The 27,592-nt window shown below is 42.9% G+C and overlaps 1 protein-coding gene across 2 annotated transcripts; it reads left to right on the top strand.

Annotated features, from left to right (window-relative positions):
- Positions 1-2,487: 2,487 nt before the first annotated feature.
- On the top strand, positions 2,488-27,592 carry kitb (KIT proto-oncogene, receptor tyrosine kinase b). Of its 2 annotated transcripts, none has more exons than XM_033622990.2 (21): positions 2,488-2,689; positions 4,355-4,630; positions 4,727-5,011; positions 7,322-7,461; positions 9,883-10,051; positions 11,732-11,921; positions 12,008-12,123; positions 12,238-12,352; positions 13,809-13,996; positions 14,290-14,396; positions 15,057-15,183; positions 16,049-16,153; positions 17,019-17,129; positions 17,835-17,976; positions 18,108-18,172; positions 18,271-18,362; positions 18,933-19,055; positions 20,520-20,631; positions 20,896-20,995; positions 24,820-24,925; positions 25,972-27,592. In XM_033622990.2, exons 1-21 carry the CDS (start codon positions 2,635-2,637, stop codon positions 26,113-26,115), a joined length of 2,868 nt encoding a protein of 955 aa, XP_033478881.2. In that variant the 5' UTR covers positions 2,488-2,634; the 3' UTR covers positions 26,116-27,592. The 2 variants fall into 2 exon arrangements, with proteins under 2 accessions (XP_033478881.2, XP_033478879.2); XM_033622988.2 differs by having other exon boundaries at positions 18,105-18,172.

Genomic DNA, 27,592 nt, shown 5'->3' with positions numbered 1-27,592 from the left:
AAGTTGGGTGTGAAAGAAGAAGGAGAAAAACCACAACGGCCCCACTGTCCTCTCACACATAATCCACTAGAGCAACAGGAAACACACGCACAGACCAAAAGATAAAAACACACAAAACACACACATAACCAAACCCATGCAAACGCTTAAATATGCAGAGCCAGCCCTGAGGCATAAAGCGAATTAAATGGTTACTCAGCCATTGGTAGGCTCTGAAAATGACTTGAAAGTGTTTCTCTGAAAAGTGTTTTCTTGTTCTGAATCAAGTATTTAAATTTTGCTACAGTGCAATAATCCATCATCTGGTCTGTGAGGCTGCTTTTTGAGATTATGACAAAGACGGAATGAGAAACCTGCCTACTAGAGATTTATAACCAAATAGGGCAAAGCAGCCACCTTGGGGACCCCAAAAGACCCCAGGTTTTTTTGGCAATTACTTTAACTAAAATTTGGTTGGTAATATGCACCAGTAAAGCACAATTAGACAATGACATGGTAGAGGCATGTTTGCCCAGAAGGCTCTCTGACAGGTTATTCGGGTGTGACCAAAGTGACCAAATAAAGAGAGTACAGGTGAGCAACAGTGAGCAGGATTTCCTGGATTTTAAGACTCTGTTTCATTTACATTCATTTACATTTCATATATTTGGGAGTTATAGCAATACATTTGTTTAGAGCTATTTAAAAACAAGGATTTGGAGGGGCTATAAAGGCAAAAACATTCGGGGAATAATGTTGGTCAAGAGTTGTCTGACTAGTTTGATCTTGATTAAAATCAGTCAGTGTTTGTGTTTTTATCTACCTATTTTTCAGTCTTTGAAAATCAAGTCTTTATTATTACCATAGACCAATGGTTTCCAACTGGTCAAGCTACGGTGTCCAGATTTCTCCTTAGTCATTAGTTCAAGGTCCACACAGTTTAATACACATACTTGTTGTTGGCCATGACATCAAGCTAGACTGCTGTCTCTGTTAAATAGTTGTCTGTTGGTCAGTCATTCACTCTACAGCAGGAAATGGCACTTTAAAATAAAAGCTCTGGGCTAAAGATTCAATGTACTTAAAAATAAAGTGTGTTTTTTACAACCTTGACATATTTGCAAGGCACTTGCAGTCCACTCAGAATGGACCTGCGACCCATTTTTGGACTGTGACCCTTCAGATGGGCCTCAAGCCTCAAGTTCAGCATTTTGACCACCGCCATCTTGGTATTTTGAAGCCAGAAGTAACTGTATTTGGATGAGACGCTGGATCTGCAGAGCAGTGAAGGGTCTGGGAGGACACTAACGGCAGACAGCCTGTCACGCAAAGCAGCCCATCCTTAATCATGCGCAACTTTAACCCTTAATAAAATGTAAACATGTGAGTTATCAAAAAATTACCCCCATACAGTTGTCATGAATGTTGAAACTATAGAGACCAAAACCTTTTTTTTTGTACCAGGCTGTAAACATGTTTGTTTCTACAGTTAAGTTGGGCAGTGTAACATCGGGGTTGATTGGGACTGACTGGCTTCTGGAGCCAGCCTCAAGTGGCCATTCAAGGAACTGCAGCTTTTGGCACTTTGGTATTGGCTTCATTTTTCAGCCTCTGAGGTTGCCACTGACACTCATAGGTGTATATTTAGAACATGAGTAAAAGCTTGAAAGTAGCAGAGGAGTTTTAATCTGACAAAATTAAAGACATTAACCCCATAAATTGATGCAGAAAAGCACAAACTGGTGCAGAAAAACCATCTGAATGGAAAAAATTAAGTGTTTGACACTCAAACTTATCTGGCAAAGCACACCCAAACCCCATTTCATATGTGCCCCCCCCCCACCCCTAATACTGAAATAAAACCTAGGCCCTTGCTGATACCACACATTTAATATAATTGTTCTTGGGGGGTAAGTCCTGTTAAGGCTTGAAAATGCTTGTTCCTGCACACCACCACATTACCAGCGTTTAATTGACTCCTTGTTGAACATAAAGTTGATTAGATCTGGGAAAAGAGAGACCACTTTATGATCATGCTGATTAGAGCTGGGAAACGTGAGACTGTGAAGCGCATCACAAACTGATTGTGAATCGGTTTCTGTGGGGAAACTCCTGCCAAGTGAGAGAGCTGTCATCATCATCCTCACAGCTGACCAAGAGGAAGAAGTGTGAGAAGAGGCTGTCACCAGAATGATACTGAGATAAACATTTACAGTCATCTTATTGAAAAGACTGCTTTGTATTTGTATATCAGCCAGCACTTCCATTATTGGACAGTTTCTTGACATTATTTTTGTCTCGCAGTGACTGTGTAAGAAAGGTGAGGCTGGCTTGGGAAGATCCGCGTGTCTTTTTTTTCCCGGTAATAACCGACTCATCACCTTGGCCGGCGTCCAGCCAATGCGGGGCAGAAAGGAGTGGCAGGGATCCAGAGCAGGGAGGAGAGGCGCTGCACTGTGTCTTTAAGCTCCAGTAAAATCCATCAGGGGGAGTCGCAGCCTGCGGGAGCATTGTGTTTGTGCGCCCAGTACAGTGCAGGGACCTGCTCTGGGTTGGTGTGGATGGGATCCGGTGTTTTTCTTTGAGCTCAGGATGGTTATACCCGCACTTGAAACGCATGGAGTAGAGTAAAAAGGCTTCAAAACCCGCCTAATCATGAGATGCCACTGGGTTGTCTTTGCCTCACATCTTATTTTGCTGCCACTAACAGGTAGGAAAACCATTGAAACGTTGCTTAAATGTTGCTTTGGTGACTCATAGCGTGTCTGTGTTCTCGACAAGGACTTTATAGTGACCTTAAATTATCTTTTTACCTCACAAAATATATTTCAATGCAATAATACTCCAGGGGACATGAGTGTTTGCCTTTTGTGATGAGTTTATAGTGATCGCATTGTACTTTGTGCGTAAATATCACAAAATATAGACTATATTTCTATATTCTTTTACTTTAATGTATTATAAACTGTCTTTTCACATCACTTTAGTGTAATTCTGTCTCCAAATTATCGCAACTAGTTTTTTATTGGCACTATTTAAGGTCTTTTCGCCACTGATTACATTAATTCAGGTGTGGACAGCCAAAAAAAAAAGGTGCATGCATCATTACGCGTGCTTAGTGCGTCTTCTCTTACGATCCCGATGCTGAAGAGCGCATACTGTCTCCACATTGATATTGGAAACGTGGTTCACACACACACACACACACACACACACACACACACACACACACACACCAACAACTGGCGTTTAACGGTGCAGTGTGATCAACCTGTCAGCTCATGTCTGCAGGTCACCTTATTTGCATACGTGTGTCGAGGTACGTGGGAGATGCCCATGGGCTGCCTCTATCGGCAGGCAACAGGTGTGTGTGTGTGTGTGTGTGTTTGGGGACGATTAATTATTTATCCCACCGAAATAAAAGGGATTAGGTTGTGCGCCTTTGCACGGCAGCAGAAGAAACAAAGAAAAACGCCAGAAACACACATCTTTCTAACACAAACACACCCAGCAGCACCTTGACATTTAACCGCTCTGACTGCTGTGATGATAGCTTTGTGTTTAGTCATGGAACAGCCTCAGGTTTAGTTGGAAACCTTTTGTTTACACAACCGCAGAGCACAAATTCTTACAGATATACCAGCCAGAAGACACATCCTGCAAAAGCACATTTATTTCTTTTTTCATTAAGAAGAGGAGCCCATTTGTATCCATGCTTGCCCTTCTTGCTTTCTTAGCCCTGAAGGCACAACAGTCACATGAAAATCCTGTTCTTGAAATGGCGCATATCATGTGAAAATCTGCAAAAAAAAAAACAAAAAAAAAAAACAGAAGGCAAAGTTGGAGGGGGTAGCTGGTGGGGGTTACACTGAGACGAAAATGTTTGTTTAGTTTACTCATCTTAAGGGAGTGGATTTAGGGGCCCTTAATGCATGATTACTCAGCGGGTAGACTGCTCATAAGTATTGATTGTTCAATTGAGCAATAGTGGTTTGATAGCACTTTGTCTTAAGGGGCTCCGTGCCAATCATAACATCCCATTTAACCATCACATTAGGCACATCTTTGGCTTTAGGAAATTGTGGTGGGAACGTTCTGGCGTTTTATAGGCTAGAAAATTAATGGATTAATCAACAAAATAATCTGAATACTAGTCAGAAATGAAAGCAATCTTTAGCTGCAGCCTTGCTACTCTGCTTTTTGCTCTTTTCATCGATTTCCATCTCTTCTTCTTCCAAGAGCTGGTGATTCATCAACGTCAGTATTACTGAAAGCAGCAGTTTATTTTCCTTTTTTTGCTGGATCTTTACCCAGCCTTCAAATGCAACATCCAGAGCCACCATACGTCAACCATACTATATATGCTCTGTTCCAGTTTGGTGCCAGCCTGTCATCTTACCCAGCGGGCCTCATATAGTCGTCCCCAAGAGGGGCAAGCTGGAGCTGCGTTGCCATGACAATGCCACGACATCTGGCGCCCCTTCCAGGTTGAGGTGGCAGAGGGAGAGGGGTCGCAGGCTGGAGGGAGAGGTGGAGGATGGGGGAGTGGTGTACGTCAAGGTGTCAGCGGCACAGGCCTACCACATGGGTCGTTACGTGTGTGTCAACAACAGCACACTAGAACACAGCTCCATCTATGTCTATGTGAAAGGTAGGTGTTTGAGGTGGTGGGAAACAGGCGTGTGATTACACATGTATGTTGTGCTAGTAACATATATCAATCTAAATCTCCCTTTCATCTCCTCAGACCCCCAGAATGCCTTCCAGCGCACCATGGTGAATGTCATCCTGGTGCGTGCAGGTGAGAACTGCACCATTCCCTGTCTTGTGACCGACCCCGAGGTCACCCTCCTGGCCTTGGAGACCTGCGATGGACAACCTTTGCCCTCTGGTATGAGTTACCGCAGCAACCTCCAGCGAGGCGTCATCATCAGCAATGTGAGAAAAGAATATGAGGGCTGTTTTGTATGTGTGGGACAGCTCGGTGGAGTCAAAGTCACCTCCAGCCAATACACTGTGGATGTACGACTTGGTAAGTTGAGAGAGATATGATGGGCAGTATACTTTGTTTCCAAAGACTATAATTCATGTTTGTAAAAGGGTTTCATACTGTGTTTAATGGTTCTCCATGATGCATAGCTTCACTAGATTTGTCATTTGGGTGATAATTAAGCTAAAAGGGTAAAATGACGGAGGAAGTAAATGCTGTATGTGCAGCTGCTGACAGGAAAGAAGTAAGGGGAGACTGCTGTCTTACAGAAAGTATTTTAGGGCAGATCTAAAAAGTCAGAATAAAGTCAACAGCTTATAAAAGGGATAAGCAAGTTATTCTTCTTGTACCCTTGTGGAATTGAGTCTAATGACTTGGACTCGAGTCAAACAAACGAGCAAATTTGATGACTTTAGACTCAACTTGAGTCTCAAAAGATTTGCAACTCAACTTAGACTTTAAGCGTAATATTACAAAATCTAATCCAAGACCAAAGTGTACCATGAATTTTAATTTATTTCTATTGAATTTATCAAATTAACTTCTCTTCATTTTGCAAATCCCCTAATGTTAGTGCTATTCATTCCCAGCAAGTAAACACTGAATCCCCCAGATCCACTTTGTTTGAACCAATCTGACAGCATCTGATCAAGTTGCAGGAGGAAGAACTAACTTTATGTTACTGAGCCACAAAAATTTGGCATACAAAAACTATGTGGTGGTCAACAAAAAAACAAAATGCAGTATGCAAAGCATGTGGGTCAAAAATTACAGACAGAGACGCAACAACTACCAGCTTTGCCTGACATTTGAAGTAGCACAAAGAGCTGTATGTCGAGGACAATATTAACAGTAAGCTAATGATTAGCTAACGTTAGCTTAACAGCCAAGTAACTTTTTCACAAACTTGTTTTAACAAATAAAAAGAAGTTCTAAAAAGCATTTATGATTTCTGTAAATTTAGTCCATTATTATTCTGTTGTTAAAATGACAGTACATTTGGTGAAGAGTGCATTATGACTTGATTATGACTCGAAACTCAAAGTTGAGGATTTGGGACTGCAAAGATTTAAGACTTGCTTGTGACTTGCAAGACAATGAGTTGGTGCCACCTCTGGTGCAAGTTAAAGCCAAAGCCAAAGCATTTGCCTTTGCTAATGCCTTGGGTAACCATAATGCAAATGTCCCAATACTTGTGTTAAAGCAAACAGTGAAGTAAACACAGTTGACACTGCCAACAACCTTACAGATGCTTGTTTAAGACAACAAAGCCAGGGCTGGGCAATGTGAAGAAAATTGATTAATAGAATATCCTCCTGTATTATCAGAAGACATATCATCATGTGAGTCAAGAAATGGAAAATAATATATTAAGTTAACCTTGTAATGGACATCGGACTTGTGATCGATAGATAAATGACATCCCTATAGGTAAACATGTTTAGTCATCATGGAATCATGTTCGGTTATTAAAGAAAGCATTGACAAAATTGAAATTGATCACCAAAGTCTGTAGGATTCATCCTCTGGGGACCAATAATGTAATGTAATTCATCCAATAGTTGTTGTGATATTTCAGTCTGGACCAAAGCTATGGCCCAACAGATCAGCAAAGCTGCTAGCATGGCTACAAATCATCGTAAGAGACCTTAATGCATCCTGGCAGAGATCAGTGTTCGTCACAACAATCCACACTGCAGATGTGTTTTGGCAAACGCGGTTTAGCTCATAGTTTTTTTATGAGCTATATTAATAGGAAATGTACAGTAAAAGCATTTTTAGGTGAATGTCAGTGGAAACTGATCATGTTTCTTTGTCCCTGCACTGCATCAGCATTTTCAGTCTGGTCTGCAGTGGAAAGAAGTCCAAACAGAGACAAGCAGGGAGGAGCCGGGGCGTAGTGTCCTTTTGACTGATGGAGAGAGGGAGTGAGAGAAGAGATGTGAGGGAGGGAGGAGCAGAGAGATTAGAGTTCCACACTGAACAAAGCTTTGTAACGGTGCATGAAGGCTGTGTTTGGGGTAAATAGAATTACCGCAGTCTTCGTCAAACAGAGGCTACTGGAGTGACGTCTGCAGGCGTTTCATATCGGAAATTAATCATCCGGTTTAAATACGCACAAATGTCTGCATATGCAAGTGTCTGCAAATACTGGACTTGTGTACATTGTCATTAGTGTGTGTTTGTCCACCAATGCATTTCCTGCCACTGAGCAAACAGGAGTCACACACCCTTAAGGGTCTTTTGTGATAGAATATAGATAGGATCACATCCGACTGGTAAATAACAACCAATAGTGAAATGAGGTAACTGATAAAATCAGTTATGACAATGTTGCTTTTCTTGATCCAGTGCCAAAGGTGCCTCCTGTGATCACACTCTCCCAGAAAGACACTGTTATCCTGAGGAAAGGCGAGCAGTTTGAGATTACCTGTAGCTCCGCCAACGTCAACCCGGACTTCAGTATCAAGTGGGATTTCCCTTCAGCAGTGGTGAGATTGATCAGAGGATTGACTGGCTTTTCCTCCGTCTCTATGTCTGGGTGTCTGACTGTCAGGATGGGAAATTTTCTGTTTCTATAAGGCTGACTGGCTTTCTTTAAAGGACATGTGTCCTTACCAATCCAGGAAACAGCAAGATCGCAAACTTAAGTCTGGAATTTGCATCGAGTACTTTGAAAAAGTTTCACTTTTGTGGCAGATTTTGGACCTTATGCACTGTGCCACAGGAAGTAGCATAAAAACAAAATTAGCAACAGATTGATGAATGTAGAACAGCTCTATATTCTTTTGTAGTGAAGAGTTTGACGGCATGTTTAGTAAGCTAACATTTGTAGAATGCCAGCTGTGTAACACATAGAGTGCATGCAGATAGGATAGGATCATACGCCTTTCAAGAAAATATTTCATGACACTGGCTGCACACTTGACAGGCAAAACCTCCTCACTTATTTGGTCTTGTTTTTGTCTTTGTGCTGCTACATGTGCATTTTCCAGAAGCCTGAATAGCAAAAAATACTCAAAATGAACCTTTCTGTGTTGAACACTAGAGGCGTCCTCTGTGTACTATACCAGGCTGATCTCATGCACAGTTTGTACGTTAATCGTAAAACTTAAATTAAAAGCCTCGTCCCAATTAAACGCCCAGTCCGTTTGACTAGCCCAGTGTGGCCACACATTTTGGAAAATAAAGGCCTGTCTCAATTAGATGCCTGGTCTGGTTGCCAAGCAAATCATATTTTTTTTTAAAGGAAGTTCTTAGGATGTATAAAACTGGGTTGTTGGCTACCTCAGATTACGTATGTGTCCATTCCTCGATTACCCTGTAAGTTATTCAAATTAATGATTCATAATTGATATGTTATCTGAAACCTACTTTTTAAACAAGTTATATTTATACTGGTTTAAATAAACACTGTGAGTGTATTTCCTGATCTTTGCTGAACAACAGTCCCAAATATATTTTTTATTTTATTTTTATTTATTTGTTTATTTGAAGGGTCAGAGCATATTAATAGACATTTCTGTAAATATGCCAGATTTAGCCAAAGGCTATTTTTCATCTGTTGTCCCTGGCCAGGTGTTACAAAGGCTTCCTGAAATAAAACAAAGTAGAACTATGTTGAGGGAACAAACATCAGTCTTATCTTAAAGCACCGATCAATAAACTACAACTAATTAAAATTGATTAGTGTGTGAACAACAAGTAATAATGACATTGCTAAAATTAACATACAATTGACAGCAAGACAACATAAGACAGCCTTACAATTAATACAGAACACAAGGGACAAAACGAACTTCACAGCAAGCAAATAAACATGCACGCAAGAAAGCAGTTAAAAACATGTATGCAAGACAATACGTAGTTAAGACATAAGCAAGCCAACCCTCCACGCAGCATGCTGGTTAGACATCACTCAGAACCAGAGTGACTAGCCCAGAGTGCATACAAAACAACACTTCTGCACGAACAAAAAAGATATTGCACATTGGACAAGCCATACATAGAACAGGACATAGGGACATATAGGCCTCTTGATTTCAGTGATTTAAGGAAATAATAGCCTGAGCTATTATTAAAGTTTTACAGTACCTACACAAAGTAATGCATATCTATGTAACCCACGTAATCATAAGCCAGTAATTCATGTAGGTCGGGGTGGTCGATGGGCCACAGAACACAGAACTTTTCCCTCAGTAGACCAGTGTTTAGAACTGTGTGAAATCAAGTGAACTTGAGTGACGTTATATTAAGGTATGCCGTCACCATGTTGTTGTTTTTCTAAACCTAACCTACACCACTTTAAATTGACTGATAACTTACGAATTTATTCTCATACTAACCGTTGTAAAATTTTGTAAAATATCATACGCATCCTTGGAAGAGAATATGTAGACTATATGGAAATTCACAAAACAAAACTGTATAGAAATGAGGCAGTAGTAATATTTTTGGGAATTTGGGGGGTTTCATGACACAAAAAGCATTTAACTTTGTACAAACGTAGGCTTATCACACATGTTGGGTTTTGTAAGACTGATTCTGATACTTCTCACACTAAATATTTTAAAAAATCACAGTTTTCAGGCAAATGATAGTATACCAGACACATCATTTTAGGAAATATACTTTTCAGAAAATATAATTGAACAGTTAATTGAATACATAATATGTGAAAAATTGAGTTTTCTTTAAATATGCATGTGTTTGGTTGGTAGCCAGAGTATTTTTGAAATCTTGGCTACAGCCCTGGATTTTTTGAGTGTTAAGTCAGCTGTTTAATATTAAAAACACAACTGTGAGGAGAGTATACGCTCACTTGAAAAACTGAAGCATGACGTGTTGAAGACAGTGGATCTGTGAGACCTGCTGATAGTACACTGCTCACCTTTCCCCCTGATGCCCTGCAGCATCCTGACGAATCCCACACGTCACACATCCTGTCCGGTTCCCGCGGTTACCAGCGTGCCACCTCACTCTTGATCACAGCTGTCAACCAATCAGACTCCGGCACTTACCGCTGCCACGCCCACAACGAGAGAGGCACCAGTGCCACAGCGCTGCAGCTGGATGTCCGAGGTGAGCGTTCAAGATGGTTAATTTGTTTTAAATGCATGTATGGGTGCCTACTGCCTACAGGCAGTCAGTACAGCCACACACACACAACAGATCTCACCAACAATGTCTGGGCTCCTCTAAAACACCACCACCACCCCTTCTTCACAGTATTCACAGGAATTTTCACTGTTGGTCAGAACAGAAAAAAATAACAACACTCAACTAACACTTCACCACTGACACCAGTGTTCACACCCAAAACTACATTTTTTCAGAACTTATGATCTCTTATTTGCATAGTATGCAAATTAGTATTTAGACGCCTCAGGGAAAAAAATCATTATTCAAAGCACCTAATTATTATGAGGATGTCTGAAATTAGTCTAGACATGAATAAGGCAAGACACAAGAAAGGTGCAGCAAAAAAGTGTTCTGTAAAAACAGCAATGATTTGCCATATTAGCCCAAAGGATTTCTTCTAGTCATGCCTGTGTGATTGTTCTATTCACACAACTGAAAACTCAGATATTTAGAGTGATTACAAACTCTCTTCAACAGCAAGGAGTGAGCACTCTGTCCACAACGTGGTGGACTGTTTTCAGAAGTGTGAAAACACATGACATGATTTTGGCTCATTTGAGTGTTAACAAATAGACTTGTTACATACTGGCGAAGATCCTGGGTGGAGAAAGCACCCTCCAGCAAGACCCTTAACACCCAACCAGAGCCTCCAGGTGGATGACAGATCGGACTGTGGTTGAACTGGGTGACTTCAAAGTGTGAATGTGTGTAATTGCGTTTACAGTGTAAAGAGGGCACACCAACAAAAAACAAAAACAAAACAAAAAGCCTGGCTCCAGGTGATACTTCCCTGAATGAATAACAGTAAAACGTGTATCTTGGGTAATAACTTGTGATTTGCAGGCTTTTTTATGTCCTGTTTTTTTTTGGATTGTTTCGGTGTGAGTTACAGAGTGTTGGAGATATCAGCCGTAGGGATGTCTGCCTTCTCTCAATATAATGGAACTAGATGGCACTTGGCTTGTGGTGCTTAAAGTGACAAAAAATACATTTGAAAAACACAACAGCAATGTCTCTTTCCAGAAATCCTGACCTGGTTACTGTAATAATCCACAGACCTTGTTGTGAGCAGTTTCATGTCGGAACTATTTTCTTTCTACCAAACTACACCTGCCATCTTTATCACTGCGCAGAAGGAAGCGTGCGTCTACTGATAGCTCACCTAGCACCACTGAGCTAGCTAACGTTGCAGCTCAGCCAAGGAAAACACAACTAATGTTTAAATCTTGTACTGTCACGAACATGAGCCTTTCGTCCATGAGTAAGTGCACAGTGATACAGTTGCCGAGTGTATTTTGTTAGAAAGGAAATAGTTCCAACATGAAACTGCTCACAACACGGCCTGTGGATTATCTTGAGTAAGCTGGTCATGATTTCCAGAAAGATACATTGCTGTTGAGTTTTTCAAATGTATTTTTTGGTGTTCTAAGCACCACAAGCTGAGTGCCATTATCCTGGAGAGAAGGCAGACATCTCTATGGCCAATATCTCCAACTCTCTGCAACTCACACTAAAACAACCTAGATTTGTAAATAGAACCACAGGTAAGAGGAAAAATATGTATTTTTGATGTTAAAGTGAACTGACCCTTTAAATGTGTATATTTCTGATGTCCTCTAGATCAGGGATTCATCACCATGTTAGGAAGCCCAGGTCCAGTCCAGGCTGATGTTAAAGAGGGGGAGAGCCTGAGCCTCAAAGTAGAATTGGATGCCTATCCTGCACCCAGGTCCCTGTCCTGGTCTTACAACGGCAAACAGCTCCTCAACACCACAGAGCATGTTATCACCATCTATCGCCGCAAATACAGGTACAGTCAGTTTACAGTATTTATTCCACTCCAAGTGCACATTCATGTACAGGCACAGCATTAGAAACATGTGTTTGTTTTATCAGGCTCCTCAGCGAGCTCAGACTAGTGAGGGTCCTCGGCTCAGAGGGTGGGATCTACAAGTTCTCAGCCCGTCATGAGGACGCGTCTGTCAATCATTCATTCCACGTGTACGTCAACAGTAAGTTGCTCCCACAGTTGTTACATTGCGCTAAAGTGCCTTAACATCTAAATGTTTTCTATTTTTAATATGTGTGTCTGTTTTCTATCAATCTGACCACTTTTTCTCTACAAGGTAAGCCGATTATCGTCGCACAGGAAGGCCCTGTTGATGGACAGGTGCGGTGCGTTGCCTCTGGTTACCCAGTCCCTAAAATAAGCTGGTACTTCTGTGAGCTGCCCCACATGAGGTAAGCCGAAAACATTTTGCTCTACTCTATTACAAGAGTGTTTATGTCACTTTATTAGGTTGTTTACATCTGAATAAAACTGATGCAGCTCCCGTATTATTATGAGCTAGATGTGAAGCTTTGACATCTTTAGTGTTTTATCTTGCTGTACCACCAGCAGCATTGTTTCCTTATTTTCTTTATTTACGGAGAAACAGTGTTTAATCACATGAGATGTAAAAAGGTGACCTAGCTACACAATAATAAAACGTAAAAGAAAACTAAAAAAACAACCACACACCACCAGCTGTAATAGTCAAAATACATTTTAAAAATTCCCATTGTTATAACTACTGGTTCTAGTATTACACTATACCGCAGCTCTGCATTTAGTTTGTCCAAGTGGTGTTATCGTACCCCAGCAGCCATTGCTCTACTGCTGTGTGTAGGTACAATCAAAGTAAAACACTGTACTCTTTCTCTGATTCATTACTTTCAGATGTATTAAAAAGTGGAAAACTAGAATGTAATTTAAGTGTTATGTAGACTGTATCACTGTTGATTGTTATAGTTTTTGTCAAGCGAAAAAGTCATAAAAAGGTCATAAAAAAGTCAGTGTGCACTTTTCCTGTGCGGCCCTCAATCATATGCTGGCTTGCAAAAATGGTACTCAGTCATCAAAACTTTGAGACTGTGAAGTGTCTAAAAATGTTCCCCACCAGACCTCCCTGGAGGGCTGGGTTACAGAAGGAGAAAGAAGAAGAAAATGGTCCTCCCCTTAATGTTAAATTGGTGATTACGGCCCTGCAATCTGGTGAATGTAGCAAAAGGAAATCAATGAGAAGAGTTGTGGAAAGTGATGATGTAATAATAAGCAGTTATTATGATAAACCACTGCATCACAAGGTTAATAAACATATATTTTGCCTGAGGTTTCATTTTCACATTCTTCCTATTTCACAGCCAGTTATGTTCAGTTTCACATCAATTTTGTAGTGTAAACAATAACACATAGAAATAAGGAATTATTTTTTTATGCATTTAAATTCACCTATCAATATGTAATTAAAAACTTGGGACTCCTTGGTTGTTGTGCTGCTCATATTAAATGCTGTAACTGAACAGCAGTGTGACTTTCAGACCATTTTACACACAATAATCTCCAACACCTTCTGTTGTTTTGTCTGGCAGTTCCTCTGAGAGCAGGAGAGGCTCATGGGAGCTGAACAAGTTGGTTTATGTCATCTCATAGTCTCATTAGCATTCAGACAATTAAGCCAGTTGGATTTTGACTGTTGGTCAATATAACAGAGGCATTTGAGGACATTTAGAGAAACTTTCTAGGCTACACAATGAATTGTTTTTTTGCTTAAATAAATAGTACAGAAACTGAGAATGGCCACAGTATAAAACTTACTCTGATGTAAAGCTAAGAGATGAAAATTTAACCTTAAACACCCTCCCAACCCTTCAACAGGTGCTCACTCCTGCCCAACGCCACCCAATGGGAGACTCCAGATGTCGCCATGGTGACAGAGTCCACCTTCGGTAGGAGTAAGGTGGTGAGCCGACTGAACGTGAGCAAGGAGCACGCACACTATCACACCCTGGAGTGTGTGGCGAGCACAGAGGGGGAAGAGGCCTACACGCTGTTCTCCATCAGTGGTATGACACACACAAGCATGTATATCACACCGGCCATTGACCCTGTGTCTGCGGAGGCCAGGTGTGTTGTTACTGGGTACAGATTGAATGAGATTAGTGTATGCTGACTATGCAGGCTGGGATTATATGGTGTAGACTCGTTAATCCTCGCCACACAAACAAACACCACTGCTGCAGCAGCTGTCTGTCTTAACATCGCAGGGGGAGGATGTGACTGTGTTTTTGAGTGTGTTGTGTTTACTTCAATGCCCCATGTAATTTCTCATTACTCTGGTGTGTACGTTTCCTCCCAGAGCGCACCGTCCCCCATAAACTCTTCACTCCTCTTCTAACTGGCATGGTGGTCACTGGTGTCTTCCTCAGTCTCGTTCTGGTGGTGCTGCTCTATAAATACATGCAGGTAAGATGGGAAATAAATCTTACATCACAATGCCATTAAAGCAATGACGAAACAGCATTTAATTTGGGAGTATGGTCATAAATCTCATAAATCTGTCCCATTCAAACCCAGTTTAAATATTGTCAGACTTCAATGTGAAATCAAGTTCATTCTCCATCATTGATATGCAGTTTGCATATCAGAAAAATAAATGGCTGCAATAGTTTCTGGCAAATGGCCCACTCTCATTTACTAATGACTCATGCTTCCATTTTGATTATGGCATGTTAAAGTTAGAAGCATCTGTCTGAGATCAGACTAGTTTTATGCTGCATTTGGTAACCATATTCAGCAGATAAGAGTGGAAGTTTGTCCTTTTAATCAATATGAATATGTCCTAATGAATTTGAAATGAATCAATCAGCCATTCAGAGTGTAGACACGCCGTACAGTAGTTAAAGGCGTTTTTGACACTCCGATCGAGCCATTACCGTGCCCCCCACAGCACACTGCTCTTATTGCACTCAGATGAGTCAGACTCCTTAAAAACGAGTCCATGAATGCACAGTGGGATCATCAGTCTCGACACCGGCTGACAACTAGAGTGCATGGAGTAATGTGAAACTGAATAGAGTCATGTTCTCTGTATAAATACCCACTTTCCTCTCCAAACTTCAACAGAAACCAAAGTTCCAAATCCAGTGGAAGGTTATTGAGAGTATCTATGGCAACAACTACATATACATCGACCCCACCCAGCTGCCGTATGACTCCAAGTGGGAGTTTCCTCGACAGAAACTTCGCTTTGGTATGACGGCTTCCATGTTTGTGTAGCTGTGTGTTTGTGAGAAGTCATATCTAAAGGCATGAAGTGTGCTGGTTACTGTGTTCTGTTTAGAGTCCTGTACTATATAGACTATCCTAGAGTATTTTTAAATGTTCTTAAATGTTCTAAATCTTAAAGGGACAGTTCACCTCCAAATCAAAAACATATTTTCCCTCTTACCTGTAGTACTGTTTATCAATCTACATTGTTTTGGTGCAAGCTGCCAAGAGATATCAGCCATGGGGATGTCTGTCTTCTTTCCGATATAATGGAACTAGATGGCACTCAGCTTGTGGTGCTCAAAGCACAAAAAAACCTTTGAAAAACTCAACAGCAATGTCTCTTTACAGAAGGCATGACCCAGTTGCTCAAGATAATCCACAGACCTTTTTGTGAGCAGTTTCATGTTGGAACTATTTCCTGTCAGCTTAACTACACCTGCCAACCATATTACCGCACAGAGGGAAGCTAGCTCATTGGTGCTAGGAAAGCTAGCAGTGGATGCACGCTTCTTTCTGCATGGTAATACATCTGGCGGGTGTAGTTTGGTAAAGAGAAAATAGTTCCTCCAACTGCTCACAGCAAGGTCTGTGGATTATCTTGAGTAAGCTGGTCATGATTTCTGGAAAGAGACATTGCTGTTGAGTGTTTTTTTTTTGGCTCTTGGAGCTACACAAGTCAAGTGCCATCTAGTTCTATTATACTGGAGAGAAGGCAGACATCTCTAATCTCTATGGCTGATATCTCCAACACTCAACACACAACTATTTTTGATTATGGGGTGAACTGTCCCTTTAAATTAATTGTACAATGCTCAAGGTTTCTGTGTGTCTGTGTGTTTCCACAGGTAAAACTCTGGGCTCTGGAGCTTTTGGAAAGGTAGTGAGGGCCACAGCATATGGACTCTGCTCTGCAGATACTGTTACAACTGTCGCTGTCAAGATGCTCAAACGTAAGCGTGTTTGCTGGTCTGTTTTTATCTCTCTCTCTCTCTCTACCCGTGGCTGTGTCCAAAACCTCTCATTCTTTATTGCCTACATCACTTTGTTTTTAACAATACACTGAACAAAAGACAAGAAATCTTCATCCCAGGTTCCCCCAGTGCTTCCTTGTTTTGTAAATGAAGCAGTACACATGTAGTTGCCATGGGGTCTTACTTAGCATTTAAGCTTTGCAAGCAGTAGAGAGTGATTTGTAAAAAAAAAAAAAGCCTTAGATTTTACCTCTGCTGCATGCACACCTCTCACAGCTGATAAAGTCTCCCAGCCTCTCTGCATTTTTTGGGGAAAAAATATAGCAACTGTTCTTATTTACAGATAATTCTCCTAAATGGACTCTAGAAGTGATCATCAATCAAAGATAATGCAGTAGAAGACAGGGCTCTTCGTAGTAAAGATAGAAATAATGGGTTAGTGCATTATTATGCAGCAATGTCTGTGGCTTTTTTTATTGGTATACCAACCATTTTAACGATAATCCATTAATTGCTAGATGGTACAGATGTGTGTTGGTCTGTTTTTATCTCTCTTCAGCGGCTGCGTGTGTATATTTTTCCAATGATTTTATATTTCATTGTGTTTTTTAGTGCTTTTATTCTTAAGGTTTGAGCCTTTAACTATTGCCTCGCCTTTCTGGCCAAGTCTGGCACATCATCAGAAATGTCACTGATATGCACTGTCCCTGTCAAATGAATAAAACGCAAATATAATACACTACATATTAAAAAGGGAGTGATTTCGGACGCAGTCTTCTTATGCTTTTTGCAGCAGCATGAGACGATGTCAGAGTTTATAAATGTCCTGATGATGTCATCCTAGCCAACGCTCATGCTACGGAGAAGGAGGCGCTGATGTCAGAGCTGAAGGTTCTCAGTTACCTTGGAAACCACGTGAACATTGTTAACCTGCTGGGGGCCTGCACTGTCGGAGGTGAGAGGAGCAGCTTCAGTTCACTCTTGGGAAATTATCATGTGAGAGGTTTGGGGCCATATGTGGTCTGGATGTTGTTGGTTGCAGACAGTATAACCCTCTTGCATTTGCAAGTTCATTATATATTTATTGACTGATTTTGTTTTATGGTAATAGATATTGTATTGAGAGCTTAATGTGCTGACTTGCTGCGATGCCCAGCCAATACTGACCTCATTACAAATCAGGTATTGGACAGTGTGAGCCGACTCCGATATGAAAACATGATGCAGTCTGACGTGTTGCAAATTTACAATGCTGTCGATCAATATTATCTACCAGCCCAGCCTTCAACATTGATTATAATGCAGCATTGAGATTGAGAGTCAACACAAGTATGCATGACTTTGTTATTAGTAAAGAAACACTTTGGCATGAAAAATCCTAATTTAAAGATATTGACACAAGTTGTTCAATATGTGACCACACAAAAATATTGATAGCAGCTTTTAAACACATGTTCAATCCTGTCTGAATGCATAACACATGTCCTGCCTCAAATCAGTCCGCCGAAACAAATTACCACAGTATCAACCTGACAACATCTTCCTTTGGCTCATTATTATCAGAGCTTTGGCTTTCTGTGTCTCTTTTCATTGTGATGTGCTGTCATATGGTTTGAAAAAGCAGTGAGTGAGGTTTCTTTTCATCTCTGCATCCTGCCAGGCCCAATTTTGGTGATCACAGAGTACTGTTGCTATGGCGACCTCCTCAACTTCCTGCGCAGAAAAAGAGAGTCCTTCTTAAACTCCCAAGTTGGTGATGGTTACTATCGCAACGTCTCGAACCCAACGGAGCCTGCAACAAGGTGTGTGCAGTGTGTGTGTTTATTCAAATTCTGATTGCATTTGCAAAACGGTTACCTTGTCAACATTTAGTGCTTATGTGTGTTTTGTGTGTGTTTGTGTGTGTGTGTGTGTGTGTGTGACCATGCAGCAGAGAGGTGACTGGGTCAGGATATATGCCCATGCGACCCTCTGAGAAGGAAAGGCCTTCCCAGTCAGGTAGAAAGTCTCTCACTCTTCATTTCCCATCATACATATCAACAACATACCGAGTGCCTCGCCTTCTGTACGAGTCTGACAGTCCAGTCTTTATCTAGATGATATAGAGGAGCTGTCTCTGGATGCCGAAGATCTCCTCAGCTTTTCCTACCAAGTGGCCAAAGGAATGGAGTACATTACATCCAAGAATGTAAGGCTTTTACAGACTGTGCGCTTATTTATAGAGTCGTTACCAAAGAGATTTAAAAGTGCTTCTGCAAGTTTGTAAATCATGCCATGGCTCGGGGCCAACATGCTGTGCATTGTTGTCAGCTAACACTGCACATACAATCAGAAATAAACATGGTAAAGCTGCCTTAACATGAGATCATGTGCTACACACACTGATCTTAAAAGCTCCAACTCAGATAGGTTAAAGTTTGAAATAAAAGCATCTTGTTTTCTGACTAAGTACTGCTTTTTGTTGCTTTTATTAAATTAGGCACTATTTACTTATCATTGTCTGGACTGTAATTGCCCAGAAACGGTACAAAAACTATTGCTTTTTTTGTATTTTAATTTGCCAAACATATGGTTTTAATGCATGTACTGTATGTATTATGCAAATTCCTGTCAATTTGCTTTTTGTGTTCATGAGGTTTGCAACAAGTTTAACATGCCCTGCCTCATTTGTACATGTGTACTGTGTGTCATTCACTGCAGAAACCGGTTACAATGTCAATACTTATCTGTGTGTGTGTGTGTGTGTGTGTGTGTTTAGTGTATCCACAGGGATCTTGCAGCCAGAAACATTCTGCTGACTCATGGCAGGGTGGCGAAGATCTGCGACTTTGGCTTGGCACGTGACATCACCACTGACGCCAGCTATGTGCTCCGGGGCAATGTGAGTCGTCTGTCATTTTCTCTCGCTGACCCTTCCTTCCTTCCTTTCCAGTAGCCTGTTCTGTCCAGCCAACACTTCAGAATCTAAAGACAAAAAGCAAATCCTCAGAATTTAGTGCCTGGTATTTAAGTAACAAATGCAGTGCCGTTCTAAACATGCCCATATGGAATGGGCCGGTTGTTGGCCTGTGGTACTGCTGCTGACAGCTTTCTTGAGAACTTAAGATGTTAAGAAATCAAAAATATTGAATTGTGTTGCTAACTGTTATAATTCATTGTACCCAGAAATAATGCAAAAAAAAGGCCCCAAAAGTACTGAAAATATGCAACTCAACAGTAAACTAATTACTTACAATGTACTTCTACTTTAGAGGAAAACAGTGTATTAGCCTACTACCATAACCTGACAGATACATGTAACTGGTTACGTTGTAGATTTTACTCACAAATTCTAACAATTAAAACATGATGTATAATTAGTCATTAAATTAAATTTAAGTACATTGTACAAATAATGCCCTGTCTTTCTCTCTTCACTCTCAAAACACTCTCAAGTCGCAACTACTCGTGGTCAGAAACACAGTGGATTAAGTGGATGTATTTATTACCAAACAGGTGTATTAGTGGGTTAATGTGACATAACCACCACAATTATAAAGTAGAGCGTGGATTAAATTAGCAGGTGTTTTTGCCAATGTAAATGTCATTAGTTTTATAAGTCAATATGGCAAAGAAAAACATGGGGCGATCTGTAGCCCACCTGGTAGAGTGTGTGCCCCATTTAGGCTGAGTCCTCAGCAGCGGCCTAGGTTTGGTTCCAATCTGAGGCCCTTTGCTGCATGTCACCCCCTCCCCCCTTTCTTCCACCTTTCCTGTTTATTTTTATCCTATTAATAATGGCAAAAATCACCCAAAAATCATCTTAACAAAACAAAACAAAAAAAAACCTAAGTTGCCGTTACTTGTGGTCAGAAACATCAGTGAAATACAGTTAATCAATTGTGCCGCATTCAACAATACAAGTCTCTGGGTCCTCAGTGATACACCCTCCAAGTGTGAAGTAGATCAGATGAACGGTTCTTGAGATATGTGACAGACAGACAGACAGACAGGCAGACAGACAGACAGACAGACAGAGATCCCTTGCTTGCAAAGATGTTAATGTAACATTTGGCACCCAAAAAACTACAGTGTATAATTAATCTATCGCAAAAATAGCTGCCATTTATTTTTCTGTCGACCCCCCTATCAGTGAATTGACTGTTTCAGCTCCAGAGGAATTTATTTAAGTAACGCTGTACATGAAACAAAGAAATAAACAGAAAACACACCTGCTCACTGTCTCAGCTTTACCCTTTAACATCCCATAATGAAGATTTGTAACATTTCAGGTAAAAGATACTGAATGTTTTTAAGAATAAAAACAAAGGAGCTCTTGTAAGCACGTCTCTCTCTTCTCCTGCAGGCTCGCCTGCCAGTCAAGTGGATGTCTCCCGAGAGCATTTTCGACTGTGTCTACACCTTTGAGAGTGACGTGTGGTCCTACGGCATCCTGCTATGGGAAATCTTCTCTCTGGGTAACATTTCCAGTTAGAGCTGTGCTGCTGCATCTGCGTCTGAGCCATTACTATAGTCCACTTATGTTGACTGGGGCCTTATTAGAGGCTCTGATGATGCTCACAAGCAGCAGCATAACCTAGAGGGATGAATCATACATAATCATACTGATTGTGATACATAATGTGGCTCCACAAAACAGCATGGTCATATGAATCTGCACAAAAATGCTACATGAATGACACAAGGTTATTCAAAGTGTGTGGATGGTGTCTGTGTTGCAGGTAACAGCCCGTATCCTGGGATGCAGGTGGGCTCAGTATTTTATAGGATGATTCAAGATGGCCACAGGATGAGCAGGCCCGAGTACGCTCCCATTGAGATGTAAGTGTGTGTCTGTACTACGTTATGACAAGTGCTTCAAAGTAATGATTATTTTTTATTATCTGCTCATTATCTTTTGAATAAATTGTTTTCGTACTCGTCGTCCTCCGCTTATCCGGGTCCGGGTCGCGGGGGCAGCAGCCTCAGCAAAGAAGCCCAGACAGTCCTCTCCCCAGCCACTTCCGTCAGCTCTTCCGCAGGAACCCCGAGGTGTTCCCAGGCCAGCCGGGTGATGTAGTCCCTCCAGCATGTTCTGGGGCGGCCCGAGGTCTCCTCCCAGGGGAGGCGTCCGGAAGGCATCCTTACCAGATGCCCGAACCACCTCAACTGGCTCCTCTTGATGTGGAGGAGCAGCGGCTCTACTCCGAGTCCCTCCCGGATGTGTGAGCTCCTCACCCTATCCCTAAGGCTGAGCCCAGCCACCCTGCGGAGGAAACTCATTTCGGCTGCTTGTGCTCGCGATCTCATTCTTTCGGTCACTACCCAGAGCTCGTGACTATAGGTGAGGGTTGGAACGTAGATCGACCGGTAAATTGAGAGCTTCGCTCTCTGGCTAAGCTCCCTCTTCACCACAACGGACTGGTTAAGCGCCTGCATCACTGCTGATGCCGCCCCAATCTGCCTGTCAATCTCCCGCTCCATCCTACCCTCACTCGTGAACAAGATCCCGAGATACTTAAACTCCTCCACCTGAGGAAGGACCTCCCCCCTGACCTGGAGTGGGCAATCCACCCTTTTCCAGCTGAGGACCATGGCCTCAGACTTGGAGGTGCTGATTCTCATCCCAGCCGCTTCACACTCGGCTGCGAACCGCCCCAGCGAGAGCTGGAGATCACTGTTCGATGGAGCTAGGAGGACCACGTCATCCGCAAAAAGCAGGGACGAGATCCTCCCATCACCGAACCTGACACCCTCCACCACTCGGCTGCGCCTAGAAATTCTGTCCATAAAAGTTATGAACAGAACCGGTGACAAAGGGCAGCCCTGGCGGAGTCCAACCCTCACCGGGAACAGGTCCGACTTACTGCCAGCCACGCGAACCAGACTCATGCTCCTTCGGTACAGGGACTGGATGGCCCTTAGCAAGGGGCCACCAACCCCATACTCCCGGAGCACCCCCCACAGGATGCCCCTGGGGACACGGTCGTAAGCCTTCTCCAAATCCACAAAACACATGTGGACTGGTTGGGCAAACTCCCATGCCCCCTCCAGCACCCTGGCAAGGGTAAAGAGCTGGTCCACGGTTCCACGTCCAGGACGAAAACCACATTGCTCCTCCTCAATCTGAGGTTCAACTATCGACCGGACCCTCTTCTCCAGCACCCTGGAGTAGACCTTACCGGGTAGGCTGAGGAGTGTGATCCCCCTGTAGTTGGAACACACCCTCTGGTCCCCTTTCTTGAAAATGGGGACCACCACCCCGGTCTGCCACTCCAGAGGCACTGCCCCCAATGTCCAAGCAATGTTGCAGAGGCGTGTCAGCCAGGACAGCCCTACAACATCCAGAGCCTTGAGATATCCAGGACGAATCTCATCCACCCCCGGGGCTCCGCTGCCTCGGAGTTGTTTCACTACCTCAGCAACTTCTGCCCCAGAAATTGGACGACCCGCCCCTGAGACCCCCGTCTCTGTTTCCTCACTGGAATACGTGTTGGTGGGATTGAGGAGCTCCTCAAAGTATTCCTTCCACCGCCCGAGAATGTCCCCAGTTGACGTCAGCAGCTCCCCGCCCCCACTGTAAACAGTGTGAGCAAGTTGCCGCCTTCCCCCCCTGAGGCGCCGGACGGTTTGCCAGAACCTCTTTGGAGCCGATCGATAGTCTTCCTCCATGGCCTCACCGAACTCCTCCCACACCCTAGTTTTTGCCACCACGACTGCCGCCGCTTGGCCCGCCGGTACCCGTCAGCTGCTTCCGGAGACCCACAGACCAACCATGCCCTGTAGGCCTCCTTCTTCAGCCTGATGGCTCCCCTCACCTCTGGTGTCCACCAGCGGGTTCGGGGATTACCGCCGCAACTGGCCCCAGCGGCCTTGTGGCCACAGCTCGCAACCGCCGCCTCGACAATGGCAGAGCGGAACAAGGCCCATTCGGAGTCAATGTCCCCCTCTGCCCTCGGGACGCGGTCGAAGCTCTCCCAGAGGTGGGAGTTGAAGATCATCTGGACAGGTTCTTCCGCCAGGCGTTCCCAGCAGACTCCCAGCACTCTTCCCCCACCATCTGATCCAACTCACCACCAGGTGGTGATCAGTTGACAGCTCTGCTCCTCTCTTCACCCGAGTGTCCAGAACATATGGCCGCAGGTCAAATGATACGACTACAAAGTCGATCATTGACCTGTGACCTAGGCTGTCCTGGTGCCACGTGCACCGATGGACATCCTTATGTTTGAACATGGTGTTAGTTATGGGCAAACTGTAACCCGCACAGAAGTCCAATAACTGAACACCACTCGGGTTCAGATCAGGCAGGCCGTTCCTCCCAATCACGCCCCTCCAGGTCCCGCTGTCATTGCCCACGTGAGCGTTGAAGTCCCCCAGCAGAACAATGGAGTCCCCAGTTGGGGCACTGTCCAGCACCCGTCCCAGGGACTCCAAAAAGGGTGGGTACTCTGAACTGTTATTCAGTGCATAAGCACAAACAGCAGTCAGGACCCGTTCCCCGACCCAAAGGCGCAGGGAAGCAACCCTTTTGTCTACCGGGGTAAACCCCAACGTACAGGCAGAGATCTGGGGGCTATCAGAAAGCCCACCCCGGCCCTCTGCGTCTCACCCGGAGCAACTCCAGCGAAGGAGAGAGTCCAACCCCTCTCAAGGACTAGGGTTCCAGAGCCGGAACTATGTGTCGAGGTGAGGCCGACTATATCTAGCCGGTAGCGGTCAACCTCTTCCACAAGCTCCGGCTCCTTCCCCGCCAGAGAGGTGACATTCCATGTCCCAAGAGCCAACTTCTGTAACCGAGGATCGGACCGCCAAGGCCCCCCGCCTTGGTCTGCTGCCCAATCCACATTGCACCGAACCCTTCTGGATCCCTCTGCGGGTGGTGGGCCTGCAGGGGGACGAGGCCATGTAGCCGGTTCGGGCTGGGCCTGGCCGGACCCCATGGGCGAAGGCCCGACCACCAGGCGCTCGCCCACGGGCCCCAACCCCAGGCCTGGCTCCAGGGCAGGGCCCCGGTAACCCTCCGGGCCGGGTACACGTGTCCTTGTTTGTATCCATCATGAAGGGTCTTTTGAACCGTTCTTCGTCTGACCCTTCGCCCAGAACCAATCTGCCATGGGAAACCCTACCAGGGGCAAAATGCCCCCGACACCACAGCTCCTAGGGTCATTAGGGCACTCAAACTCCTCCACCACGATAAGGTGATGGTTCTCGGAGGAGAATAAATTGTTTTGTCTGTCACATTTTTTTTTTCAGTTTTCCAGAGTGCAATGAGACATCATCAAATTTCTACTGCTGTTCAACAGTCCAAAATCCAAAAATATTCAGTGTACAGGGACATAAAAATCAGACAAAAGCAGCAAATTCTTACATTGGGAAAGCTGAATCCAGGGAACATTTGGTATTTTTGCTCAAAAAAATTAAATGACTAGTTAATAATTAAAGTGGTTGGCCATTAATTTTCTGGCAGTCCAACTGATCAATGAATTGACCACCTGTTTTAGCTCTAATTAAAACCTGCCCATTTTATTATGATAATAAAATACGGCATCATCTGGATAAATAAATTCACACTTCTCTGAAAATATAATCTCTGTTTTAAATTCCTGGATTATTTTTTTTTATTATCTTTCACATTGAAACTAATCTCAGTCTCACCTCTGTAGGTATGACATGATGTTGTCTTGTTGGAACCACGATCCTTTGAAACGGCCTTCCTTCAGGAAACTGGTAGAGAGGACTGAGCTGCTGCTGTCTGAAAATACCAGGAATGTGAGTATCATCTCTCCCAACATCTCAGCTATTGTCAATACCTAATAAAAGGGAAAAAAAAGAAAAGAAAAAGTACAATTGTAGAAAGTCTCATTGAATTTATGCATTATTGCAAGCAGCATCCTGTGGAACTAAAAAAAAATGAAGCCAACGTGGAAGTGCCAAAAACAGCAGTTTCTTGAATGGCCACATGAGGCTGGCTCCAAAAGTGAGTCAATCTTCATAGACCCCTATGTTTAAATGCCCACCTTTACAGCAGAAATAAACAGAAACTACAGACTGCTACAAAAAACAGTTTTGGTCTCTATATCCAATTTCCTCGTTCCTCGAACTGTATGGGTTTCATTTTTATATAACGCACCTGTTTGTGAAGGCTTAAAGTTACACATACTGTAATTCAGGGCATGGCCGCTTTGATTGACAAGTGGGTGCCGTCTGTTGGCAAGACGCTACCATGGCAACAACGTTGGTCAGTTAATATAACCGTGGTGCAACCGCAGATTCTAACTGACAGAGTATAACTGTCACTATTACAGTGTGTTTTCAGTTAATGAAAGTTAATTGTAAGGTTTTGGTTGTCTAAAAAAAAGTTTTTGTTCAGCATTTGGTTGTATTTAAAGACAAATATTCAGTATTTATGATGGGTAAATTTTGTTTTACGGTTAAAAACTTGTTTACTACTGGTGAATATTATCATTAGCATTTTCAGTAAATGTAATATAGCTGTAAATGCACTGTGCTAACCAAGCTAACAGCTAGCATTGGGGTTCGCTCCCCTTTCATCCAAATATGGTCACTTATGGCTCTAAATATCTAAGATGGCAACGGCCAAAATGCCAGACTTGAGGCTTCAAAACGAGAGCCCACAAACCAGTGGGTGACGTGACAGTGGCTACATCCATTACTTTATACAGTCTATGACTAACTGTGCATATGACATTGTGATTTGGCCTGTTACATTTCCCAGTATACTGACAGACTGTTTCTTTGTGAAAAATTACTCATATAAAAACTTCCATAAACCACAAATATGTGTTGTTCCACAGGTGTACCTGACACTGAGCAATGCTCCAAGTCATCCAGAGCAGCAGAGGGCGCCATCGCGGAGACTGAGCTCAGTCTGCAGCACGACAGCCCCCACCCAGCCTTTACTGCAAAACACGGCTGACGTCTTCCTGGACTATGTCTGACACACACACTCCCACACAAACAGACACAAACACACACACACACACACACACATGCACACTGCTATAAAACACACAACCCCCTACCTCCCTGATCATTCTTTCCTTTTACTGCACAAACTACAAGAGCCAAATACACTCTAAACTACTAACAATACATTCACTCTTACTAACTTTCAAATGCTGGCCTTTCTACACACACAGACACACACACACACACACACACACAAACAAATACTCTGTATATAAACGACCCTGCACTGGGCTCTCAGTATTGGCCTCTATCTAATCTCCCCAATGGCGTATTGATCTCTGTGGTAGGTATTTCAGGTGCATGTCTATATAAAGCAGACTCCAGCACTAACCGCCCATCAGATAGAACATCCCCCATCAGCAGCGGGAGGAGTTTGGCTCACGTTCAGCCTTAGATACATCTTAAAATGCTTTGGGGAAAACAGAGACCTTTGACTGAGGAATAGATAAGCACAGTTGGTGCTGTGATGAGTGGAATGTTTTTTGTTGTGTCAGATTTGTCTCCCATTTTCTAAGCATATTTTGCCATTTTGACACAAATAAATATGGTTTACTTACAGAGAATTTGATGAGAAGATTGATGCCAGCCTAATATTTGCACACTTGATACCTTTTGTTTGTCAGGCACTTCAACCAGCCACAATCAGTCCTCAGTCCCCAACACTTTTCGTTTTTACGCCCAAGCTGCCATGGAAGTGCTGGTAGGCAGATTATGTTACCTTAGCCAGGCTAGCTGTTTCCCTCAGTTTCCAATATTTATGCTAAGCTAAGCTAACTGGCTGCTGGCTGTGGCTTCATATTAAACAGACATGTGGTATCATTCTTCTCATCTAATTCTTGGCAAGGAAGCAAAAAGCAAATTTCCCAAAATATTTCAAGTAATTCACTGCAAGAGTCACGACAGTAAAAAAAAATATTGAGAGGTTGTCATCGAGCCTACCTTAAAACTAGTTTTTAAAAGGCTTGAAAAAAGATACTGTCCCTTAAAAGACCAGAAGCCTTTTTCATTGTAACACATGAGCCATAACAAAGTGGCACGCACCCGATAACTGTTGATGAAACATAAAGCTGAAAGTTACAGAAACACTGATTTCCACCTGTGCGTTGTAGCTTTGAATACTGTGACTTGTAAAAGACTAACTGGTGTATTATTGTACGTACTTTAGGGTTAGCTTTAGTTTAGTCTGTGGCCGGACGTTTAAAATTGATTGTGTGCTCTTTTTACTTGATTTATGTCAAACATGTATGCAATGTAAATACAATAGAGATGTGCCTTTAGATTTGTTTTTGTTAAATTACTGAATGCATTTGATTGTGACATACAGTAGTTATTGTTGAGAGGGCAGCCAGAAGAGAGCTTCTGTATGCTGGTTTTGAGACTCATGCAGTTTTGATACAGTGGGTTGACTTGTAATAATAAAGAAAGTACCTGTGATGGTAAAAAGTG

Source organism: Epinephelus lanceolatus, chromosome 3 (genome assembly GCF_041903045.1).
Source record: "Epinephelus lanceolatus isolate andai-2023 chromosome 3, ASM4190304v1, whole genome shotgun sequence".
Classification (NCBI taxonomy): Eukaryota; Metazoa; Chordata; class Actinopteri; order Perciformes; family Serranidae; genus Epinephelus; species Epinephelus lanceolatus.
Note: the sequence above shows the minus strand (reverse complement) of the source record. Positions and strands in the feature narration are given on the sequence as shown.